The sequence below is a fragment of the Ictidomys tridecemlineatus genome, chromosome 10, assembly GCF_052094955.1.
Source record: "Ictidomys tridecemlineatus isolate mIctTri1 chromosome 10, mIctTri1.hap1, whole genome shotgun sequence".
Lineage (NCBI taxonomy): Eukaryota > Metazoa > Chordata > Mammalia > Rodentia > Sciuridae > Ictidomys > Ictidomys tridecemlineatus.
This window is the reverse complement of record NC_135486.1, coordinates 53050648-53072901: the sequence shown is the minus strand read 5'-3', so window position 1 is coordinate 53072901 and position 22254 is coordinate 53050648. Positions and strand designations below refer to the sequence as shown.

Below are 22254 nucleotides of genomic sequence, written 5' to 3'. Positions count from 1 at the left end.
GTGGAGTGTTTGCTAACTGCTTTCTCTGAAACCCACATCCAGTCTGTCAGGAAATCCATTGAATTTACCTTGAAATATGTGAAAATCTTTTTTTTTAACCCTTTCTCTTACTACCACCCTATTCTTGGTACTGCCTGTTCCCCTACAGTCTGTTCTCTAAGCAACAGCCACAGTGATCCTTTTTTTTTAAAATAAGGTCTCACTATGTTGCCCAGGCTGGCCCACAGCTTTTGGGATCAAGTGATTCTCCATTCTCCTCCCCATTGGCTACATAGTGACCCTTTTAAATATAACCCAGACCATGTTACTCCTTCGAATTCTTTAGTGCCTTTTACATTCAGTAGGAAAGCCAAAATCCTTACCATAGTGTGTGCATAGTTAGAAGTGATTTGGCTCTAGTGGCCTCTCTAGCCTTCTCTTCCAGTTTGCCCTTATTCATTCTTTTCCAGTTATGCTGACTTCTGTGCTGCTCTTGAACACATGAGCACACTTCTGCCTTAGGGCTTTGTATCAGCTGTTTTCTTTGCCTGAAAAGGGTTTTCCAAGATATTTGCATGACTCTCTCCTTCTTAATCTTATCTCAAATGTCATTCCATTAATGAATGTTCAGAGCTTATCCTACCTACATTCCCAGCTTTTTTTTAATCTGCTCTCCTTTTTCTCCTTTCCTATAGTACTTCTCATCCCCCTGAATTCTACATATTTTCTGCCAATTTTATCACTCTCTCTAGAATGTGAACACTTCAGAAGGATAAGTCTTTCTGTTTAATTCATCAAGCACTTAGAATAGTGCTAAACACATAATAGCAGCTCAATAAGTGTTTGTTGAATGAATGGACAAGAATAGTGTAACCTTGGTTCCAAAACCCTATAAGAGCAACTCTGCAATGTAAAAAAAAGTTCATCCATCTCATAGGAACTTAGAAGTAAACCTTTACCAAAATATTAGTGAATTAAAACCAGTAATATGTAAAAAGAATAATACATTTTGACCAATTTGGTTTTAGAGTAGTAATGCAAAGTTTAACATTCTCTAATCTCTCTAATTCACCTCATTAACAAGCAAAAGGGGGAAATCACAAGATCATCTCAAAAGAGAAAAAGTATTTAGTAAAATATAGTATCCATTCATGATTAAAACTTAGAGCAAAACTAGGAGTAGAATGGAATATTTTAAAAAAGCAATAACAAATATGAAACCAGTGTTTAACATTGAAAACTTTTCTTTGAGATCAGGAATAAAATATTGATGCCCACTATCCAGCCAGATCCTAGCCAGAGCAGTAAGGTAGAAAAACAGAAATTAATTGTATATAGACTAGAAGGGAAGAAAAAATAGTATTTTCTGCAGATGACATAATTGTGAATGTAGAAAATTAAAAAGGATATACAGGTAATATTTGAATTAATAAAAGAGTCTTATAAATTACTGGAAAAACTAATTTTTAAATAATGTCATACACGTTGGCTTAGGATCTGACTTCCTTAACAAGACTCCTAAAATCAAGAATCAATAAATGTGATGGATTCAAATTAAGAAGCTTCTCAGCAAAGGAAACAATAACGTGAGGAGAAAGCCTACAAATTGAGAGAAAATCTTTATCACATGCACCTCTGATAAAGCATTAATCTCTAAGATACATAAAGAACTCAAACAACTTAACACCAAAAAAAAAAAAAAACACAAATAACCCAATGAATAAATGGGCTAAGGAACTGAACAGACACTTCACAGAAGAAATACAATTGATCAACAAATACATGAAAAAGTGTGTTTAATGTCTCTAACAATTAGAGAAATGCAAATCAAAACTACTCTGATTTCATCTCACACCTGTCAGAATGGCAATCATCAAGAATACAGGTAGCAATAAATGTTGGCAAGGATGTGGGGGGAAAAGGTACACTCATATATTGCTGGTGTGACTGCAAATTGGTGTAACCACTAAGGAAAGCAGTGTGGAGATTCCTCAGAAAACTGGGATGGAATTACCATTTGACCCAGCTATCCCACTCCTTGATTTATATCTGAAGACTTAAAGTCAGCATACTACACAACAGTAATACAGCCATGTCAGTGTTTATAGCAGCTCAATTCACAATAGCTAAAATATGGAACCAACTTTGGTGTCCCTCAATACATGAATGGATAAAGAAAATGTGGTATATATACTCAATGGAATATTACTTGGTTTTAAAGAAGAGTGAAATTATGGCATCTGCTGGTAAATGGTTGGAGTTGGAGAATATCATGCTAAGTGAAATAAGCCAATCCCACAAAACCAAAGGTCAAATGTTTTCTCTAATATGTGGATGCTAATTTATAATAAGGCGGGGGACACTAGGGAAGAATAGTATCTATTCTAATACCTTAGATTAGTAGAGGGAAGTGTTGTGTGGATAGGAAAGATAGTAGAATGAAACAGACATTATTACTTTATGTATATATGTGACTACATGACCAATATGATTCTGCAACATGTACACTGAGAAAAGTGAGAAATTATATCCCATCTATGTATGATATATCAAAGACATAAATGCATTCTACTGTCATGTATAACTAATTAAAACATAAAAAAATTAAATCCTTAAATTAAAAAAAAGTTCTTGAGATCAGTATACATGTGTGAATCTATAACAATGAATGCCACTATTATGCATAGTTATAAGACACCAATAAAAATATATGCATAGATAAATAAATAAAAAAGAAAGTGAAAAGGCCAGCTGCAGAATAGGAGTTACCTACAACACATGAAGAATCCTGACATCACAATTTTGAACATAGGAAGCCAACTCTAGTATATTTTGCATGATTCCATTTCTATAAAATGTAAAACTGGCAAAACTAATGTACTATTTAGAGATAATTATTTAGGTGGTAAAATTCTAAAGAAAGAGCTAGGTGCAATGGCACACACGTGTAATCCCAGCAGCTGGGGAAGCTGAGGCAGAAGGATCGCAAGTTCAAAGGCAGCCTCAGCAAAAGCGAGGCACTTAGCAACTCAGTGAGACTCTATCTCTAAATAAAATACAAAATAAGGCTGGAGGTGTGGCTTAGTGGTTGAGTGCCCCTGAGTTCAATCCCTGGTACCAAAAATAAATTCTAAAGAAAGGAATTTTTCTTGATTAGTTAAAGACAACAGAAAGAGGGCCTTCTTGGATGCAGGCTTTACTGTGTTGTTCTTGACCTGGATGGTTATGTGTATGTTGGCTTCATAGTTTCATTTACTTATAAATTTATATAGTATGCACTTTTTCTATATATTTTTTCAATGAAATAAAGTTTAAATTTTTAATTGAATTTAATTTTTACCTTTTTAAAAATTTTTGCTTTTTCATGTCTGATTTGTACAAAATACTTTTACATTTTTTAAAAAATGTTTTCTCCTAGTGTTTGAAAATCTTCATATTTGTAAATAGTTCAAATTGGTCAGCCCTAGATTAAGTAGTATAGCAAATCTAACCTTTAAGACTTTTAGTTCTGTGATACTTTTAATAAAATAGAAGAATTCAATCTGTACCAAAATGGAAATTAGACTTGGTATCTCTGCTTTTTCAGTGTTGTTAAAGCTAAGAAACTAACTCTGTAATTAAGATTTAATAGCTGTTACAATGGCACACGCCTGCAATCCCAGTGGCTCGGGAGGTTGAGGCAAGAGGATCGCTAGTTCAAAGCCAGCCTCAGCAAAATTGAGATGTTAAGCCAACTCAGTGAGATCCCGTCTCTTCAAAATCCAAAAAAATAGGGCTGGGGATGTGGCTCAGTGGTTGAGTGCCCCTGAGTTCAATCCCTGCTACCAAAAAAATTAATAAATAAAATAATTAATCTAGAAATTAAGAAGAGCCAGCACTTTGACAATACATTCAGAAGATAAATCTTCTCTTGTGCTTTCCTTTCTTCCACTCATTTCTCATTGCAGTCAGGGGGAGGGGTTAAGGAAAGCATAGTTATCTTGGAAGAGTGAAGGGCACTAAGAACTTAGAGTGTCAGGAAAGAGGTAACAAAGTAAGATCAAGTAACTATGGGATTCTAGATCAAAAATAAACCAAAGAATTGAGGAAATCTCTTAAAATATAAATCACATTAGTGAACTTTAAATTTTTTAAGAAGCGTATTTTAAAAAGACTTCAGTGGGAAGATAGGTATATAATTTTGGGCTGAAATAAGAGGTGATGGAGGAAGGAGAACTGGGTATAACAGGATGGATAGATGGACAGTATGTTATATACGTTGCATAAATGTACATGTGAATGTATCTTGAAATTTGAAGGAATCAGGATAGGATAGGGATATGATTAGAGAGGCTACTTTTGAAAGAATAGTTATTTAGCTGAGTACAACTGATAAAATAAAACTAAATTTCTTATTTCCAAGAGCAAGAATACTGATAGGAAGAAAGAGGAAAGGTCCTACGTAAATATTGAATATGGTCAAGCTAATAAGTGTTACTGCTGCTTGGCTGGTCATGAAAATCCAACTAAAGATTATCAAATAAGGAATTGTGTTTTTACAAATAGAAATGAAATGTTGTTTGCACAGTTTTAAGTTACTTGCTTTTTATTTTTCAGTAATTACCCCTTAAGACATGTTTTTTAACTCTTGCAATATTTTATTAGGGATTGTGTATTCATGATGGTACCTGGAAGTCAGCAATTTATGGTTTTGGAGCTCGGAGTAATTTGAGAAAACTAAGAAGTGCATCAAATCTGAAACCTGTCCCACTTATTGGTACAAAATTGAAAAAAAGGTATGTCAATTCAAAATCTATTCTTTATTTGGTTTAAGTATATTGTTTTGGGGTTAGCTGTTAATAAAGAGTGTTACTAAGGAAAGCTTGGAGATTATTTTTGTATTTAAGTTCAGGATTATTTTCAAAGATAAAATGTAATTAACACATTATCCTATGCATAAGTACTTTACATGTAATAGTACTTTTAAAAGTGCATTTTCCAATGCCATCTCACTGCCAATATCAAAATTAAATGTCAGTTAAGTTTCATGCAGTCAAATCTTCTTAAAGTGTGATGATCTGAATGTAAATTAATCAATGTTACTCCTAGCACTTATATGCACTTATGTGTAAGAATGTTACCAGATATGAGTTTAGGGTTGCACTGTTGAAAAGAATGCCTTCTAAATCAATGTCTAGAGAGATGGAGGAGGGAGTTAAAAGGTTAAAACCACTTACCTGTACATGGTATGAAGAAATTCAACATAGTTTCACTTGTTACTTATTTGGGTGTAGGTATAGAAAATAAAGGGAAAACTACAGAAGTAAATTTTAATTAAAAGCCCACCTACTATCTTTATTGTTATTAAGGCCTCAAGTAAAGTTTTTAATTTGTTTATTCAAAAAATTACCCACTGAGGGGCTGGGGTTGTGGCTCAGTGGTAGCGCGCTTGCCTAGTATGTGTGACGCACTGGGTTCAATTCTTAGCACTGCATACAAATAAATAATAAAATAAAGGTTCATCAACAACTAAAAATATTTTTTAAAAAATTACCCAATGAATTTGTGGTCACTGTAGTTGGAGGAAATGCAAAATATTCGTATGTTTGTCCTTGCAGGTGGCCTGTTTCTTATTGTAGAGAACTCAACACATATTCCATTCCTTTCTTGGGATCTGATATGTCTGTTGTAAAGCGGACTCAACGTTACTTGTATGAAGTTTTAGAAGAATCACCAGTAAGTAAATATGATTGAATTATTAATAAGAATATTCTATGTTTGTTGAATTTCCCCTATCTATTTAATGAAGGTTTTTATATTTATAAAGAAAGAAGAGAGCACTAATTAAAGCATTGTTTCAGCTTCTAGAACTATACAGAATTGCAAGGGTAGAGCATTTTGCATTTTATGGGGGTAATTATAACCATGCCCCATGATTCAAATCTAGCCTATTAAATATCACGTAACATGATGTAACAGAAAATTCTGGTGACATAAACATGTAGCAGTCCCTGCTCAGCTGCTAGATCACATTCTACGATGGCTTGTGAAGGTCTCTAGGACCTCCTTCCTTTCCTTACCTTGCTTCCTGTGGAGTACCTTTATACTCCTGTTGGTGAGGGAAGTAATGGTTCCCAATGCTGAGACTTGAAGAGAAAACTGTATCTCAAGTTAAAAAGTGGAGGTTAAATTTTTCTCATAGGAGTTGTAAGTGGAGTTTCCATTCTAGAATGTTTCATTGCCAAACCCAGATATATTATGGAATATGTGGATTTTTTTGCTCAAGTAGGGGTTGCTAATTACCATTTGTATCAATTTCTTTTAAAAATAGGCACTGAGGACTGGGGGTATATCTCAGTGGTAGGTGAGTAAGGATCACTTGCCACTGATTCCTTTGCACCACTATTTCACATTTTACCCCCTAGTAGAATTACACCATCACTTGCTGATTCTTTTATTTTTCATTAGTGGCTTTTTTCAAAAATCTACCCAACCCCCAGCATGTATGAGGCCCTGAAGGTGCTCAATCTCTAGTATCAGAGAGAAAAAAAAAAAAATGTTCCCAGTGTCTGGTTTCTGAACAAGCTTTCAGAACTTAATGCACTGATAAAGTGGAAACTGCTTTGTTCATATTTGTGACTGGAGAGTACTTGAAAAGTAGCTAATATTCTTACAGTACTTGGTATAAAATGTAGGGGTAACATTCTAACTTTGCTCTCAAACTAGGTTCAATATGCTGCTTATATAACTGTGGGAGGCATCACCTCTGTTATTAAGCTGATGTTTGCAGGACTTTTCTTTTTATTTTTTGTGAGGTTTGGCATTGGAAGGCATCTTCTCATAAAAGTAAGTAAAATTTTATGAAATTAAATCTTTAAAAGTGTTTCTCATGAATTTAAAAAAAAAATATCACTGATGGTTTGTTTTTCTTTTTCCTTTAGTTCCCATGGCTCTTCTCCTTTGGTTATTTTTCCAAACAAGGTCCAACACAAAAACAGGTAAATCTCTCTTTTGTATCCAGGTCTCCAAAACAATATTTTTCTTTATTTTATTTTGGGTCTGAGGATGTAACTCAATGGTAGAGCACTTGCCTAGTGTTTTAGTCAGCTGTTTTGCTGCTGTGACTAAAAAGACCCAATCAGAACAACAGTAGAGGAGGAAAAGTTTATTTAAGGGCTCACAGTTTCAGAGGTCTCAGTCCATAGACAGCTGGCTCCATTCCTCGGGGCTTAAGGTGAGGCAGAGCAATAGGGCAGAAGAGTATGGCAGAAGTGGCTCACATGATGATCAGAAAGCAAAGAGAGATCTCCACTCTCCAGATACAAAATATATACCCTATAGCCACACCCCCAATGCCCCATCTTCTCCAGCCACACCCCACCTGCCTTCAATTATCACTTAATTAATCCCATTGGGTGATTAATTCACTGATTGGGTTTGGCTTTCGTAACCCAATCATTTCTTCTCTGAACTTTCTTGCATTGTCTCACACTGAGCTTTTGGGGACACTTCACATCCAAGCCATAGCACCTAGCACACATGAAGCTCAAATCCCAGCACCCCAGCAAAAAAAAAAAAATAAAGTTGTCATGTTATTTTGTATTTACAGTGATAGCAGACAGCAATATGTAGACTTGGTGGGGGACTTACTGTGTTTCAGATATTCTTTTAAATTCTTTGCATAGATCACCTAATCTTATACTCACCTTGGAAATAGGTATTATTATTAGGTCCATTTTACATATGAGGAAACTTAAGGCACATAAGGTTGAGAACCTTGCCCATGGTCCTATTGCTAGTAAATAGCCAGCTGGGATGAGAACCCAGTCAGCTGACTCCAGAATTTGTATTATCCTTCTTCATAGATCGCTGAAATATTTTTATTCCTCCATTTTTCTTTTATCTCTTCTTTGCCTTCAGGTTTCCACTTCGTCTTCCCTATACCCTGAATTCCCAAGGCAGATAAAGTGAATTATCTTGTGTTCAATATCCTCAACACTACAGCTGCCTGGTTTTTTACCATTAGTGTAACAGATCCCAACCCTGAGTTAGGGTATGGGTCATTTATCCTGCATCTCCTTTACACAGGGCACTTCTGGGGAGAAATTCCACTACTGAGCAGATGGTCCCCCACAAATTCTCATTTTATCCTCTAGTGAAATTCTAAGATCACTTGTCACTGATTCCTTTACTTTTCATTAGTGGCTTTTTTCAAAAATCTACCCAACCCCAAACCTATTCTCTATCTGTCCATTATCTTGATTTCTACTTCCCTAAAAGAACTGAGAGCATCTCTTGTGTTCTTGAATTCTGCCCTTAGACCTGTCATCATTGTTCCCATCATCACCTTCTTTATTTTTTTCTGGAAAAAGTGTTTTTCTATACACCATGCTCATAACAACATTAGCATTTATTGTGCTGCAGCCACTGGGCTACAGTCTCTATATCTTATTTAGTCCTCCAGCAGCCATTGAGGCAGAGGTATTATTATCATCACATATATACTTGAGGAAATAAACAGAGGGTGTTATTTGTCTAAGTCCACACAACTAGAATGTAGTGGATCCTAAATTCAAACTAGTCTGAGTCTTAGCCATGACTACCACTTTTGATCAGATTCCCTCCTGACTACATCACTTGATTGTTCCTTTTCTCTCCTCTAGATTCTACCTCTTACCTCTGTACAGGTTCTTTCTTCTCATTCTGAAAACATTCTAATGTCTTTTTCAGCCTGAGAGCGAGCCCTGGCCTTTCCTTCACCCTTCATTATTCCCTCTAACATTACCATTGACTTCTTAAAAAATGTTTTTATTGGTGCATTGTAGTTATAATAGTGGGGTTCATTTGACATAATCATACATGAATGAATATAATTTCTCCATTTCTATCTCCAGTACTTCCTCTTTCCCACCTCTCCTCCCTTCTGCTCTACCCCTTCCTCTCCTCTTCTGGTCTTTCTTCTATTTATTTATCATTGTTTTCATTGGTGCTTTATAGATATACATAAAGCTGAAATTCACAGTGGTGTACTCATATATATACATAGCATAATTTGGTCTATTTCATTCTCCCTTTTCCTATTCTTACTTTCTCCCATCTTTGACTTTATATCTGCTAAATGCATTGAGTGCTTGTTAGTCCTTATGTAATGTCAGTTATCTTTGACATTATTATTGTCCTTCTTTGAAATACTTGGAATACTTACTTCCTCTGGCTTGTGAGTAATAGTTCTATTAAGTTTCCTTTCTCTTTCTCCTACTTCATCTCCTTTATACCCTTAAATATTGATCATTCCAGGGCTTCATCCTTGGCCCACTTCTCACTTACTCTAAGTGATAGCAGAGCTCTTAACACACACATTTATATTTACAGATTGATAGAGCCATCTATTTTACTAGGCAGATATCCCATGGGCACTTCAAATTCAACAACCCCAAATCTGCACTTTCCCCCAAACTGTCTTTTTTCCTATATTTTCCATCTGACACCATCATCTTCCAACCAGAAATATAGGCATTCTAGATTTTTCTCTAAACCAATCATAATTGACTTGGATCAGGCTTTATCTGTCTTTTTCTTTTAATTGTGGTAAAATATACAAAACAAATTTACCATTTTAAATATTTCAAGTGTTCAGTGACATTTAGTACATTTCATATTTTTGTGCAACCATCATTACCATCCAGATCTATAACTATCTTTATCTGGTAACACTGAAATATTGTACTCATTAGATAATATCTCCCATTACCCCACTCCCTAGCCCTGGCAACCACCATTTTACTTGCTGTTGCTATGGATTTGATGACTGTAGATACCTTATATAAATGAAATGACAAAGTATTTGTCTTTTGTCTGGCCTTATTTCACTTAGCTTCATGTCCTCAGGGTTCATCCGTGTTGTAGCATATGCCAGAATCTCCTTCCTTTTAAAGGCTGAATAATATTCCATTTTAGGTATATACCACATTTTGTTGATCTGTTCATCTGTGAGTAGATACTTGGGTTGTTCCAACATTGTGGATCCTGACTATTGTGGATCATGCTGCTATGAACATGGGTGTGCAGCGGTCTTTTCAGTGCTTTGGTCTACATTCTTCTTTTACATATATATGCAGAAATGGAATTGCTAGATCATATATTCTATTTTTAATTTTTTAAATATTTATTTTTTAGTTGTAGTTGGACACAATACTTTTATTCATTTATTTGTATGTGGTGCTGAGAATTGAACCCAGGGCCTCATATATGCTAGGTGAGCGCTCTACTGCTGAGCCACAACCCCAGCCCTCTGTTTTTAATTTTTTGAAGAACCACTAAACTCTTTTTCATAGTGACTTCCAATAGTATAACAGGGTTCCAATTTTTCCGCATCTTCACCAACATTTGCTTTTTTTTTTTTTTTATGTTTTTTGGATAATAGCCATTGTAATGGATGTGAGGTCTTATGGGTGAGGGTCTTATGGTGGTTTTCGTTTGTTTTTCTCTAATGATTAGTGATGTTGACCATATTTTCATGTGTTTATAGACCATTTGTATATCTTCTTTAGAGAAATGTCTCTTCAAGTCCCTTTGCCCATTTTTAAATTATTTTATAGTTGTTTATTTAGTTTTAGGATTCTTGGTCTGTTTTGGATCTGAGCCCCTTTTGAGACATTTGGGTTGCAAATATTTTCTCCTGTTCTGTGAGTTGCATTCTCATTCTTTGGATAGTACAGGCCTTTATTTCTGGACTGATGTTTCATAGCCTTCTGTAGTTTCTTTCTAATCCATCTTTTCATGACCATCTAAGAGGTCTTTCTAAGACAGAAAATCTGACTCTGTCATTGCCTTTTTTATCTAATTTATTTATTTTGTTTCTTGTTATTGACTTAAAAAAAAAAACCCAAGAAACAAAAACACTTCCCTAACTACTTTTGCAGTGATTCTTTACTGGGATTCTATTTGTCAGAGTCACCCAAGGATGTTTTGGGATTTTTTTCCCCCCAAAATACATATGCCCTGATTCACATTCTGATTTAGTAGATCTAGACTGTGGCCTGAAAATATAAAGCAGTGGTTCCCAACTCTGGGAAAGAACAAAAATGATGATCAGAGATTCTGGTTCATGGTCTGGAATGTAGTCTGGTCACTGGAGTTTTTAAAAGCTTCCCAGTTATGCTAATGTGCTGCCAAGGTAGATAATCACTGCTGTAGAGATATGCTCCTAGTCAGGTTGAATAATTTTGATACATACCCCTAGAGCATGACTCATAGGAAGTCCATCTCCAGAGGTGTGAGGCCACCCTAGACACATTACGATCTAGTTCTAGATGGCAGATCAGTTTTATTTTTTTTTATCCACCTCTGATTAATTGGAGTACTAGCTCAAAGACTATGTTGAAAATTGTTCTAAAGCTGAATGTGTGCCTAGCCTGTAAGAGGGTTATGATCACAGCACATATGCCATAGCAGGGGAGGGGACAAGTGTGCATTGTATATCTGACCTTGTCTGTACCTCTTGAATTGTAGATTCTAGATATACCATGCTACTGCATCCCTTCTTATCTTTAATGGTTGCTCCATTCTGGAATGTACCTTACTTTTTGTTTAATAAACTTCTATTAAAATATGTGTGTGCATACATTTTAAAACTCTGCCCTCAGCCACAGGAAATTTAATAATGCCCAGCTTTGAGTTTTTCCTTCATTTATTCGTTCATGTCTCATATTGTTATTAAATTTGCTTAAGTGCTGGGGTTGTGGCTCAGTGGTAGAGCATTTGCTTGGCATGTGTGAGCATGGGTTTGATTCTCAGACCACATATAAATAAACAAATAAAGGTCCGTTGACAACTAAAAAACATATATTTAAAAAATTTGCTTATCAATCTTTTTCCTCAATTAATTGTAAATTCCAGGAAAGAAATAGTTGATTTATATCATAGGGCCTGATATATATAGTATCTGACCTTTAAATTGATATTTAATAAATATCATTTTGATTATGGCTGAATTCTTTGATACCTTATTCCTAAATTTAGTAATTATAAAAGATGATAGGATAAATGCTCTAAATTTAATTTTTATATCTGTGAGTGATGTAATTGTATGTCTGTTCCCCAGGCCTCTTCTAGCTTTTCCTCTTAAACTGCCTATGTTGATGGTGCACTCATTTTTTTTTTTTTAAGAAAGAGTGAGTGAGTGAGAGAGAGAGAGAGAGAGAGAGAGAGAAAATTTTTAATATTTATTTTTTAGTTCTCGGCGGACACAACATCTTTGTTGGTATGTGGTGCTGAGGATCGAACCCGGGCCGCACGCATGCCAGGCGAGCGCGCTACCACTTGAGCCACATCCCCAGCCCGGTGCACTCATTCTTTAAGCTATAACCTAAGAATCATCTTCATCTCATCCCTATTACTCATCATCTCTCCCACTCCACTTCACAACAGTCACCAAAACTTATAACTTCAAAGAATTCACATTTTCCCATGCTTAAATGATAACAAGATGTTGTGATAGACAAAATATTGATTTTTTTATCTATTTATCACATGAAGTAGAAATAAGTTTATGTGTTCCAGAAGGAAATGACATATTTATTAAATGAACCTTTTGCTTTCTCTTGCAGATGGATGGCTCATCATTTACATTGACATTCTTTGGTCAAGGATACAAACAAGGCCTTTCTACTGATAAGCTCAAACCAAATATCAGAATTTGTACTCAGGTGAAAGGACCAGGTATTTCACATATGACTTAAGAATGCTTGAGAGTTTTACATTGTGATATATTCTATAAAGTGATATGTCATTACAATCTATTCTTTCTTTCTTAATTTTCTTTTTGGGTACTGGGGATTGAACTCAGGGGTACTCAACCACTGACCCACATCCCTGGCCCTATTTTCTGTTTTATCTAGAGACAGGGTCTCACTGAGTTGCTTAGCACCTCACCTTTGCTGAGGCTGGCTTTGAACTTGCGATCCTTCTGCTTCAGCCTCTCAAGCCACTGGGATTATAGATACCACCGCACCCAGCTTATCTTTTCTTTATTTAAAGCTTAGTTGTTTGCACAAAATATTTAAATAATTTAAAATTATTCTGTCAATGGAAGGATTGAAAGTATTAGTATAAGCCAATTTTATTAGTGCATCCTTCCCTCTGTTTTTTTCTCATTACCATTTAATAATTCAGAATAGAAAATTTAAATTAATAACAAGAAAAGGTGCTACTTCATTTTTACTTGTTTTAACCTCATGCTTAAGCAGTCTAACATGAGCCAAATCTGTGATCCCAGGTGTTTTGGGAGTCTTTGAACACCCAGATATTGTCTGGAAAACGTGCATTTTTCCAAGGAGGGTTAGGATCTATTTCTCCCCAAAAAACTTTTACTATAAATTTTAGAGGACTTTTGTTAGTGAAGTATGTGAATGCAGATGGGTATCAGTTTGATATATTAATAGAATGAATAAAAAACAACCGAGCAGGACTGGGGTTGTATCTCAGTGGTAGAGCACTTGCCTAGCATGCATGAGGCACTGGGTTCAATCCTCAGCACTACATAAAAATAAAATAAAGGTTATTGTGTCTACCTACAACTAAAAACAAATATTAAAACAACAACAACAACCTAGAATCATGATTTCAATGATTATCAAGAAGCAGTATATTGTAATGGACTAGAGTGAACTAGCTGCCTGGGTGTGTTTGTGGCTTAGCCATTGCCTAACTTTGTGAGTTTGGAAAAGGTTAAGTGACCAAGCCTCAATTTCTTAATCTGTAAAATAGGGATAAAAATAGTACTAATACCAGTGGTAGAGCATTTGCCTGGCATGGGTGAGGCCTTGGGTTTAATCCCCAGCATCACACACACACACACAGACAAACACACAAAAATAATATCACTGTTGTGAAAATTGAGTTAGTAGATTTAAAGCAATAAATACATATACTTTGTAACATTTAATATGTTTAATAAGATAGATTGAGCCTGTAATCCCAGTTACTCAGGAGGCTGAGGCAGGAGGGTTACAGGTTTGAGGCCAGTCTCAACAACTGAGTAAGACCTTGTCTCAAAATTTAAAAAATTGAAGGGTAGGGCTGGGGTTGTGGCTCAGCGGTAGAACACTCATCTAGCATGTGGGAGGCCTTGGGTTCGATCCTCAGCACTGCATTAAAATAAAGGTATTGTGTCCAACTAAAACAAACAAAAAAAAATTGAAGGATAGATAATATAGCTCAGTGGTAGAGTACTCCTGGGTTCAATCCCCAGAACTGCCAAAATATAAAAAATAAATACAGGTTGAAATTTCCTAACCTGAAAATCTGAAATTTGAAATGATACAAAATCCATAACTTTTTGAGTACTAGCATGACACCAGAAGTGGAAAATTCCACACCTGACTTCATGTGATGGGTTGTGATCAAAATGCAGGTATGCTAAAAATATTGTTTAAAATTACCTTCAGGTTATATTTATATTTTGTGGTTGTACATGGTCCCGTCTCCAAGATAGCTTATTATGTATAAGCAAATATTCTAAAATCTGAAAAACTATAAAGTCTAAAACACAAAAGTCCCAAGCATTTTGAATAAGGGATCCCCAACCTGTACAGTAAAGTTGTTATTTTTGTTATAAGTGTTTAGAGTATCTTTTCAAAAAAAATCTGTATACCTAGAGTTAGATAGAAAATCTACCTTTTGATATTTGGGTGTTGTTTAATGCAGACTTCATGAACACTTTTTTTTCCCCTTGATCAACCTTTTCTGCAGAGGCTGGCTATGTGACTACCCCCATAGCCATGGTTCAGGCAGCCATGACTCTTCTAAACGATGTCTCTGATCTTCCTAAGGCGTAAGTTTGGTTTTCTTCTAGTTAGAAGATATCTTTTTAATATGTGTTGTATTTTAAATAATTTTGCTTCGATATTCAGGCTTTGGGTCTACACATAAGCATTTACAGTTCCTTTGATCCAAAGATATAGGTTAATTAAAATAAAAGGACAGTTTCTTACCAATCTTGGGAATAACTGCAGAGGTAAATGAGAGGAGATTGAAAAGTGTGAGAGCCATGTAAGTTGGCTTTGGTTTCTTATAAAAAGAGCCCAAATCCAGAGTTAGCCACTCAGAAAAGGTCCCTCTTGTTAAATAGTGTAAACAGGAACTTCTCATCAGTGTTGAGCAATACCAAGCTGGCAGGTTGCAGGAGCCCTGACTGATGCCAGGTGTGTGAATTGAGTCCTGGATCCTGGCTGATGGTTATCAAATGTACTGTCTTACTGGAGCATTTAGCTTTTATCTTCAATTAGGCTAACTTTACAAATGAACATAGACCTACAGCTAAGAGGTAAATCAGGTATAACCTAAAACAATATTAAATTATTAGGTTTGATTTTTATTATATGTATTGTATATAGTATATTACTTAATATTATATATATACTATATATATATTGTATATAGAAACTTAATTTTTTCAAATACTGTGTTACCTTTGAAAATATGTGGTACTTTGTAAATGTTAGTCATTATATTTAAAGAAACTTCTTCTTTATCTAGTTTAAGTTTTGTTTATATTTTAATATATTTTAATAATAATTGACTATTTAAATTTATTCCATTAAGATCTGTATTTAATCCTCTTGGGTCTGAAGACATCTTTACAAATAGCAGCAGTTACTCAGGTTGATAAAGCTTTGCCATATGCTCCATGAGCACTCAGGTAGCACTGAAACAGTGAACAGAAACTGAACCTGTCTCCACAGGATTGTCTGTGACACTAGTTTCTCTTGAATAATAGCTATTTGCTTAGTCTGCTGATTTTAGGAATGAAATCAAAAGTAGCCAGGATAGAATGGAGAATGCTCAGTTTTTAGGAGTTGTGTAATAGTTGGCTACCTAGTCCTACAGAGCAGAGGGCTGGAAAGCAGCTGTGTGCACTGTTTTCTCTTATTATTGTTTTACAGGGGCGGTGTCTTCACACCTGGGGCAGCTTTCTCCAAAACAAAATTGATCGACAGACTCGGACAACATGGTATTGAATTTAGTGTCATTAGCAGCTCTGAAGTCTAAACATTTGAAGAATTAGCTGAAGTCATAAAATGCATGATTAACAGCTTCTGTATTTGATATTTGAAATTCTTCTATAAACCTATCTGACTGTATATGGAAAAGATTGTCAAATCTAAATACCTACACATTAAAGGCAGGAAATTGTACTAGCTTACTCTAACTTTCAAATCTCAGCTGATTTATGATTTTCTTGCTTGTGAGAGAAAACTAATATTTGACTAATTTTTTCATTGAAATGTTCTTGGTAAATTTTATGAATGTGCTGGCAGGTCAGATGGTGGAGGAAGTGTCCTTGTCTGTGTTGCTAACTGCATTCTAGTGAGGATTGCTGGGGTTGGCTTTCAGCCAGGGCAGTAACTGCTGCCTTGCTTGCCATGGTGTTGAATGGAATCTCACCCTCCAGTGAGTTTCTCTGCATATTGTGTGAGCTTTTGCTAAATTAAACTGCACTTTTTTTCTATTTTAGCATAGTTTTTCACCCATCTACATTGATTTTGGACTGTTTACCTAAGTTGAATAATAAAGGATTTTCAATTGAACGATGGTTTTTTTCATTGGGACCTGCCAGTTTATTTGTGTAGTGATAACTATGTGCTACTTAACATGGCCTGACTTGTTTACTGCCAATAATTGAGTTTTTCTTTCTTTCCCTGGGTCTATACTTGTGATTAGTTTTAAGAATACAATTTGTAAGTTTCTACTGATCTTCTCTATTTAAATAGAACTTTCTTCTAGTTTTCTTTTTGTATGTTAACTAGGTTTTACATTGAAGCCCTAAAATAAAGCAAAGAATTTTTCTTTTTATAATAATCTCATAAGGGAAGGGAAAATACTAGGGAATGAGATTGATCGAATTATGTTATGTGCATATGTAAACAGGTATAATGAATTCCACTATTATATGTAATTATAATGCACCAATAAAAAAAGACAGTAAAAAATAATAATCATATAATAAACATATACATAGTTCATGTTGTTTATTATGTAATGGAGACAGCCACCCCTTTATGGAATTTCTATTTTTAATTAAGAAGCATAACATATATAGAAATATTATTCATGTTAGGAGACCCTTCTGTGCTGTCTTTACAAAAGAAGGGAGGATATATAACTTGAAAAGGGAGATTCTTTTATTTTTATTTTAAAATTTTTATGTTGTTTTTAATTGACTATTATGTATATTTATGGGTACATGATAATACACTGAAATCATCAAATCAGTAATTAGCATATCTATCAGCTGAAATAGTTATCATTTCTTTGTGGTAAGAACATTTGAAGAAAAAACACACATTACTATTAACAATAGTTGGTTTGCTGTGGGATAGAACAGTCAGACTTAATTCTAACAAACTTTGTACCCATTGACCAGTGTCTATCCCCCTTTCTCTACCCACCTTTTCTCCTAAGCCTTTGGTAGCTACCATATTACTTTACTTCTATCAGTTTTGGGTTTTTTTTTTTTGTTGTTGTTGTTGTTTTATATTCTGCCTAGGAGATCATATTTTATCTGTTTATGTCTGGCTAATTCCACTTAACATAATGTCCTAGGTTCATCCATGTTGTCACAAATGACAGAATTTCCCATTTCTTTAAGGGTGAATAGTATTCCTTTGTGTATCTGTAACACATTTTAAAACTCCATCAGTAGGTAGATGAACATTTCAGTTCTTTCCATATTCTTACTATAATGAATAATGCTGCATTAAACATGGGCATGCAGGGCTGGGGTTGTGGCTCAGTGGTAGAGTGCCCGCCTAGCATGTATGAGGCACTGTGTTTGATCCTCAGCACCACATAAAAATAAATAAATAAAAGAATAAAGGTATTGTGTCCAACTACAACTAAAAAAATATTTTGAAGATGGGGGGGAACATGGACTTGCAGATAGCTAGCTCTTCAACACACTGACTTCAGTTCTTTGGGATACATAGCCAGTAGTAGAATTGATGGATCATATGGTAATTCTTTTTTAGTTTTCTGAGGAACCTCCATACTGTTTTCAAAAATGGGAATACCAATTTACATTCCCACCAAGAAAAGGAGACAAATTCTTGGCAGTAGGACTGTCTACCCTAACTCACAGAATTATTTTGAGAATTAAATGAGCTAACAGATGTTTAGTACTTAGATTAGTGCCTGGCAAATGGTAAGCACTATTCAGTCTCACCATCCTCACTACTATTGTTATTAGAAGTTTCCATTACCTCAGAATGGTAACTGGTAAGTATCACCATTCACCTCAGGTATCTCCCATTTCACCTCCTTTCTGCATATGAGTTCATTTTTACATTATTTAAACTCCAGTTGCTGAGTATGGTGGAGCATGCCTATATATTTTCAGCATCTCGGAAGGCTTAGACAGGAAGATCACAAGTTCAAAGTCAGCCTCAGCAACTTAAAGAGGCCTTAAGTAACTTAGATCTTTTCTCAAAATAAAAAATTAAAAAGAGTAAGGATATGGTCCTGTAGTTAAGTGCCCCTGGGTTCAATCCCAAGTACCAAAAAACGTCTGATTGAAAGAAGTCTTTCTTTAAAATGGTAGAGTAAGTTAAGTGGGAAATACACAGGTTACCTTAAACCCATTAGCTACACAAATGATCTTTACCACTAAAGTTTAATGTTTGCAGTTTTCAGTTGTTGTATCCTCACTGTTTAGTATATAATAAATATTCTCTCTTCTTTTTCACTATAAGAGAAACGTCATTTTTCAGTTTCCATAAGCTGGATTCAAGCAGATCCCCCAGATCCTTTAACATCTGTGATTGTTGGTATACAAATGGTCGAAGCATTTGATCATCTTCCTAAAGAATAAGTGAAAGGAAAAAAAATGATAGTAGACTTCATATTATTAGAATAAAAAAAGTATGCATCTCATTGGGGTGCCCAGCAGTTTCTCCCTTTGGCCCGGAAAACTGCATTTGCAAGTGGCTTCCAGAGGCAGTAAGTTACTGGGAGCAACTGATTTGGAGAAGACTACCTGAATGGCCCTGTAGTTACTGCCAATAGGGAACACTGATGAGACAATCCCAACATTTCAGATTGGAATGCTATATATTAATACTATGGAAGTTCTGAGGTTTTGCAAAGGAAGTCATGGGCATGAGGGTTCTCCCACTTGTAGGGATTTGCTGATGTATTCCCCATTCCATAGAAGCAGGTACTACTGAAATGGGATTCCAGATTGGCTGTGAGCTAAAATACCAGTGACAAATGATGGAGGAGATGGGATTGGGACTTACTGAGCATGGAAATGCACAGGGGGCAGTCTGTAATACAGCATTTTCTCTTACTTTTTATTTTACTGATTAGTGAAATACCTGTTCAGATTTGCCCATTTTTCCCAATGAGTATTCCATATTGTCTTTGTCTTATTTTAAAAGTAATTGTTTAAGTATTCTGAGTACTAATGCTTGGTAAATATGGCTTAGCCAGCATGGTGGCACAGGCCTGTAATCCCAGCAACTTGGGAGACCGAACCAGGAGTATTTCAAGTTCAAATCCAGCCTCAGCAACTCATTTTGAGACTGACTAAAATAAAATTTAAAAGGGCGAGGGGATGTAGCTCAGTGGTAAAGCATCTCCGGGTTTAATCCCTAATAAATAAATAAACAAATAAGGATTAATACTCAAGAAATTTGGATTATGAAGCATTTCAGATTTTGACTTTTCAGATTCAGGGTGCTCAACTGGTAAAAACTATACAAATATTTCAAAATTCAAATTGTAATACAAGTTGTTTCTCTCAGGCTGAGGCTTACTTTTAAATTTGTGAATAACATCTTTCATCTAACCAGTTTTTCTTTATTTTTTATTGGGAGGTTTGCAGACAAAAGAGGACCCAAAATGTGTGTGCACATCAAGTCACAGTGAGCACACCTTCTCGAGCAAGGGCCTGCTTTAGTCCTCTCACACTTACTTCCCTTCCCTCAGAAACAATCCATAGCCTGATCTTTGTGATAATCGTTTATCATTTTCTTGCCTTTCTGAACACTTTCATCACGTAGAATGCATCCCTAAATAGTATGTTTTACTTGTCTTTAGACATTTATGAAATCATGCTGGATGTTATCTTTGTGACTTGAAGGTATCCATTACTTATTGGTGGTTGATATTCATCCTTGTTATATGTGGCTATGATTTATTTTCACAGCACATTTTCCGCAGAATAGGTGGTGCCATAATTTTCCCATTTTCTGTGAGTATACATTAGGGATGTGTCTGGTTTGGTGCTATTATGGAAGATGCTGTTAAGAGGAGCCAGTACACATATGCAAGGTTTCCTGTAACCTTTCATAGCTGAGCCCTCGTCTGAACCACAGAACAGAAAATCATTTGAGTAACTCTCCATTCTTTTTTTTTTTTAATATTCTTTTTAGTTGTAAATGGACACAATGCTTTATTTTGTTTAATTATTTTATGTGGTGCTGGGGATCGAACCCAGGGCCTCACACATACTAAGCAAGTGCTCTGCCACTGAGCTATAATCCCGGCCCAACTCTCAATTCTTTCAAAAAGGTTATATAACTGGTGCCTCTTTAGATGGATAAGAATTAATTTCTTACATCTATCAAATGACTTATTGCAGTAGGTTCTCAAACTGTAGTTTAAGGCAAAATCACTGGGGCAGGGTGTTCAAACATCATTAGGCCTACTCTCAGAGATTCTGATTCAGTAGGTCTGGGGTAGCTACCAGAATCTGCATTTTTTTAAAAAAAAATTGTTTATGTATATATATTGTTTAGTTGTAGTTGGACACAATATCTTTATTTTTATGTGGTGCTGAGGATCTAACCCAGTTCCTCACACATGCAAGGCGGGCACTCTACCACTGAGCTATAGTTCCAGCCCTGGAATCTGCATTTTTAACAAGATTCCTGGTGATACTGAAGCTGCTAGTTAGGGGACCATACTCAGAATCTCTGCCTGAAAGAATTAGGGCTTACTTCTCTGCAGATCCATTTTCTTTCATAGAAAAAGAGTTGAATTACAGATTTCTTGGACATAGTATCTTCAACTTAATTAGTTAGGTAAGTGCCAAGTAATTTTTAAGTGATTATATACCTCCAACCATGCCCAATTTTCTGTTGTTTCATATCTGCATCAAATCTTGATGTGAGAATATTTAACTTTTGCTACTATGGATAATTCATAATGGTTATCAATTAGTATTTCCCAATCTATTAATGAGCATAAGTACTTTTAAAAAAAATTTATATGTAGATGGACAGCATGCCTTTATTTGTTTATTCTTTTGATGGACTAGAGATCATGATTTAGTCAACTTTTTAGTCTCTCTCTTTAAAACTAGCTGGTTTTGTCATGAGTAAGAAATCCTTTTCCACTGTGAAGTTATGAAGAGTCAGGGTTGTGCCTTTCACATTTGAGTCTTTAATTTGCACCTAAAATTGATTTAGAACTACATTTAGTTTCATTTTTTTCATCTGATTTTCTGTGTCAGAGATAAACAGCTTGAAAGGAGGAAAGATTTATTTTGGCTCATGGTTTCAGAGGCTTCAGTCCATGGTCACTTGGCCCTGTTGCTTTGGGCCTGTCATGACACAGTACATCATGGAAAAGAAGCATGTGGAAGAAAACTGGTCACCGCATGGTGGTTGGGAAGAGAAGAGAGAGGGGAAGGGGCCTGAGTCCCAATATCCCCTTCAAAGGCTCTCCCCTAGTGATCCAACTTCCTTCTATTAGCCTCACCTTCTAAGGGTTCCACCAACTCCCAGTAGCACCCATGCCATTAGCATCTTGAGTCTTTGGGGAACAACCCAGAACCAAACCATAATACCACCTAAATTCCTAGTTCTCCAAGCACTGTTTATGGAAAGGTCCATGCTGCACACTCATCTGCAGCTTCATCTCAGTCTATATCAAGTCTCTAGTACAGAATGGGCCTTCTGTTCTTTTCTTTTGTTGTCTTTATTTTACCAACACCTCACTATCTGGAAAATAAGGTGTTATCAGGCAAGACGAGTCATTCTACCTTCTTCTCAGCTCTTCATCTTGTCTTGGCTTTTCTTTCCATTTGCAATTCCATATAAATTATAGATCATTTTGTCAAGTTCCATTACATTTGCTTGGGATACATTGAATCTTGGGGAGAATTACAGACTTATAATAGCAATTCCCAAACCATGGAAACATAGCCTATTTCTCCATTTTGGGAGGTCGTCTTTGACATTTCTAAACAAGTTTTAAAATTTTTTTCACAGAAGTACTGCATATTTTATGTTA

General features: G+C 35.5%; 2 protein-coding genes across 2 annotated transcripts in view; one reads left to right on the top strand and one right to left on the bottom strand.

The window, feature by feature from the left end:
- Window positions 1-16547, top strand: part of Sccpdh (saccharopine dehydrogenase (putative)) — a 32391-nt gene extending 15844 nt beyond the window's left edge. Inside the window, exons 6-12 of the mRNA XM_005326557.5 lie at window positions 4624-4754; window positions 5577-5694; window positions 6685-6804; window positions 6900-6956; window positions 12567-12678; window positions 14710-14791; window positions 15903-16547. Coding sequence (XP_005326614.1) covers window positions 4624-4754; window positions 5577-5694; window positions 6685-6804; window positions 6900-6956; window positions 12567-12678; window positions 14710-14791; window positions 15903-16008 — 726 coding nt within the window. The 3' untranslated portion in view covers window positions 16009-16547. The remainder of the gene's footprint in view (window positions 1-4623; window positions 4755-5576; window positions 5695-6684; window positions 6805-6899; window positions 6957-12566; window positions 12679-14709; window positions 14792-15902) is intronic.
- A 1535-nt stretch (window positions 16548-18082) lies between these two features.
- LOC101957045 (kinesin-like protein KIF28P) overlaps window positions 18083-22254 on the bottom strand; it is a 73421-nt gene continuing 69249 nt past the window's right edge. The window contains exon 23 of the mRNA XM_078024679.1: window positions 18083-18815. Within this exon, the coding sequence (XP_077880805.1) occupies window positions 18660-18815 (156 nt within the window). The 3' untranslated portion in view covers window positions 18083-18659. The remainder of the gene's footprint in view (window positions 18816-22254) is intronic.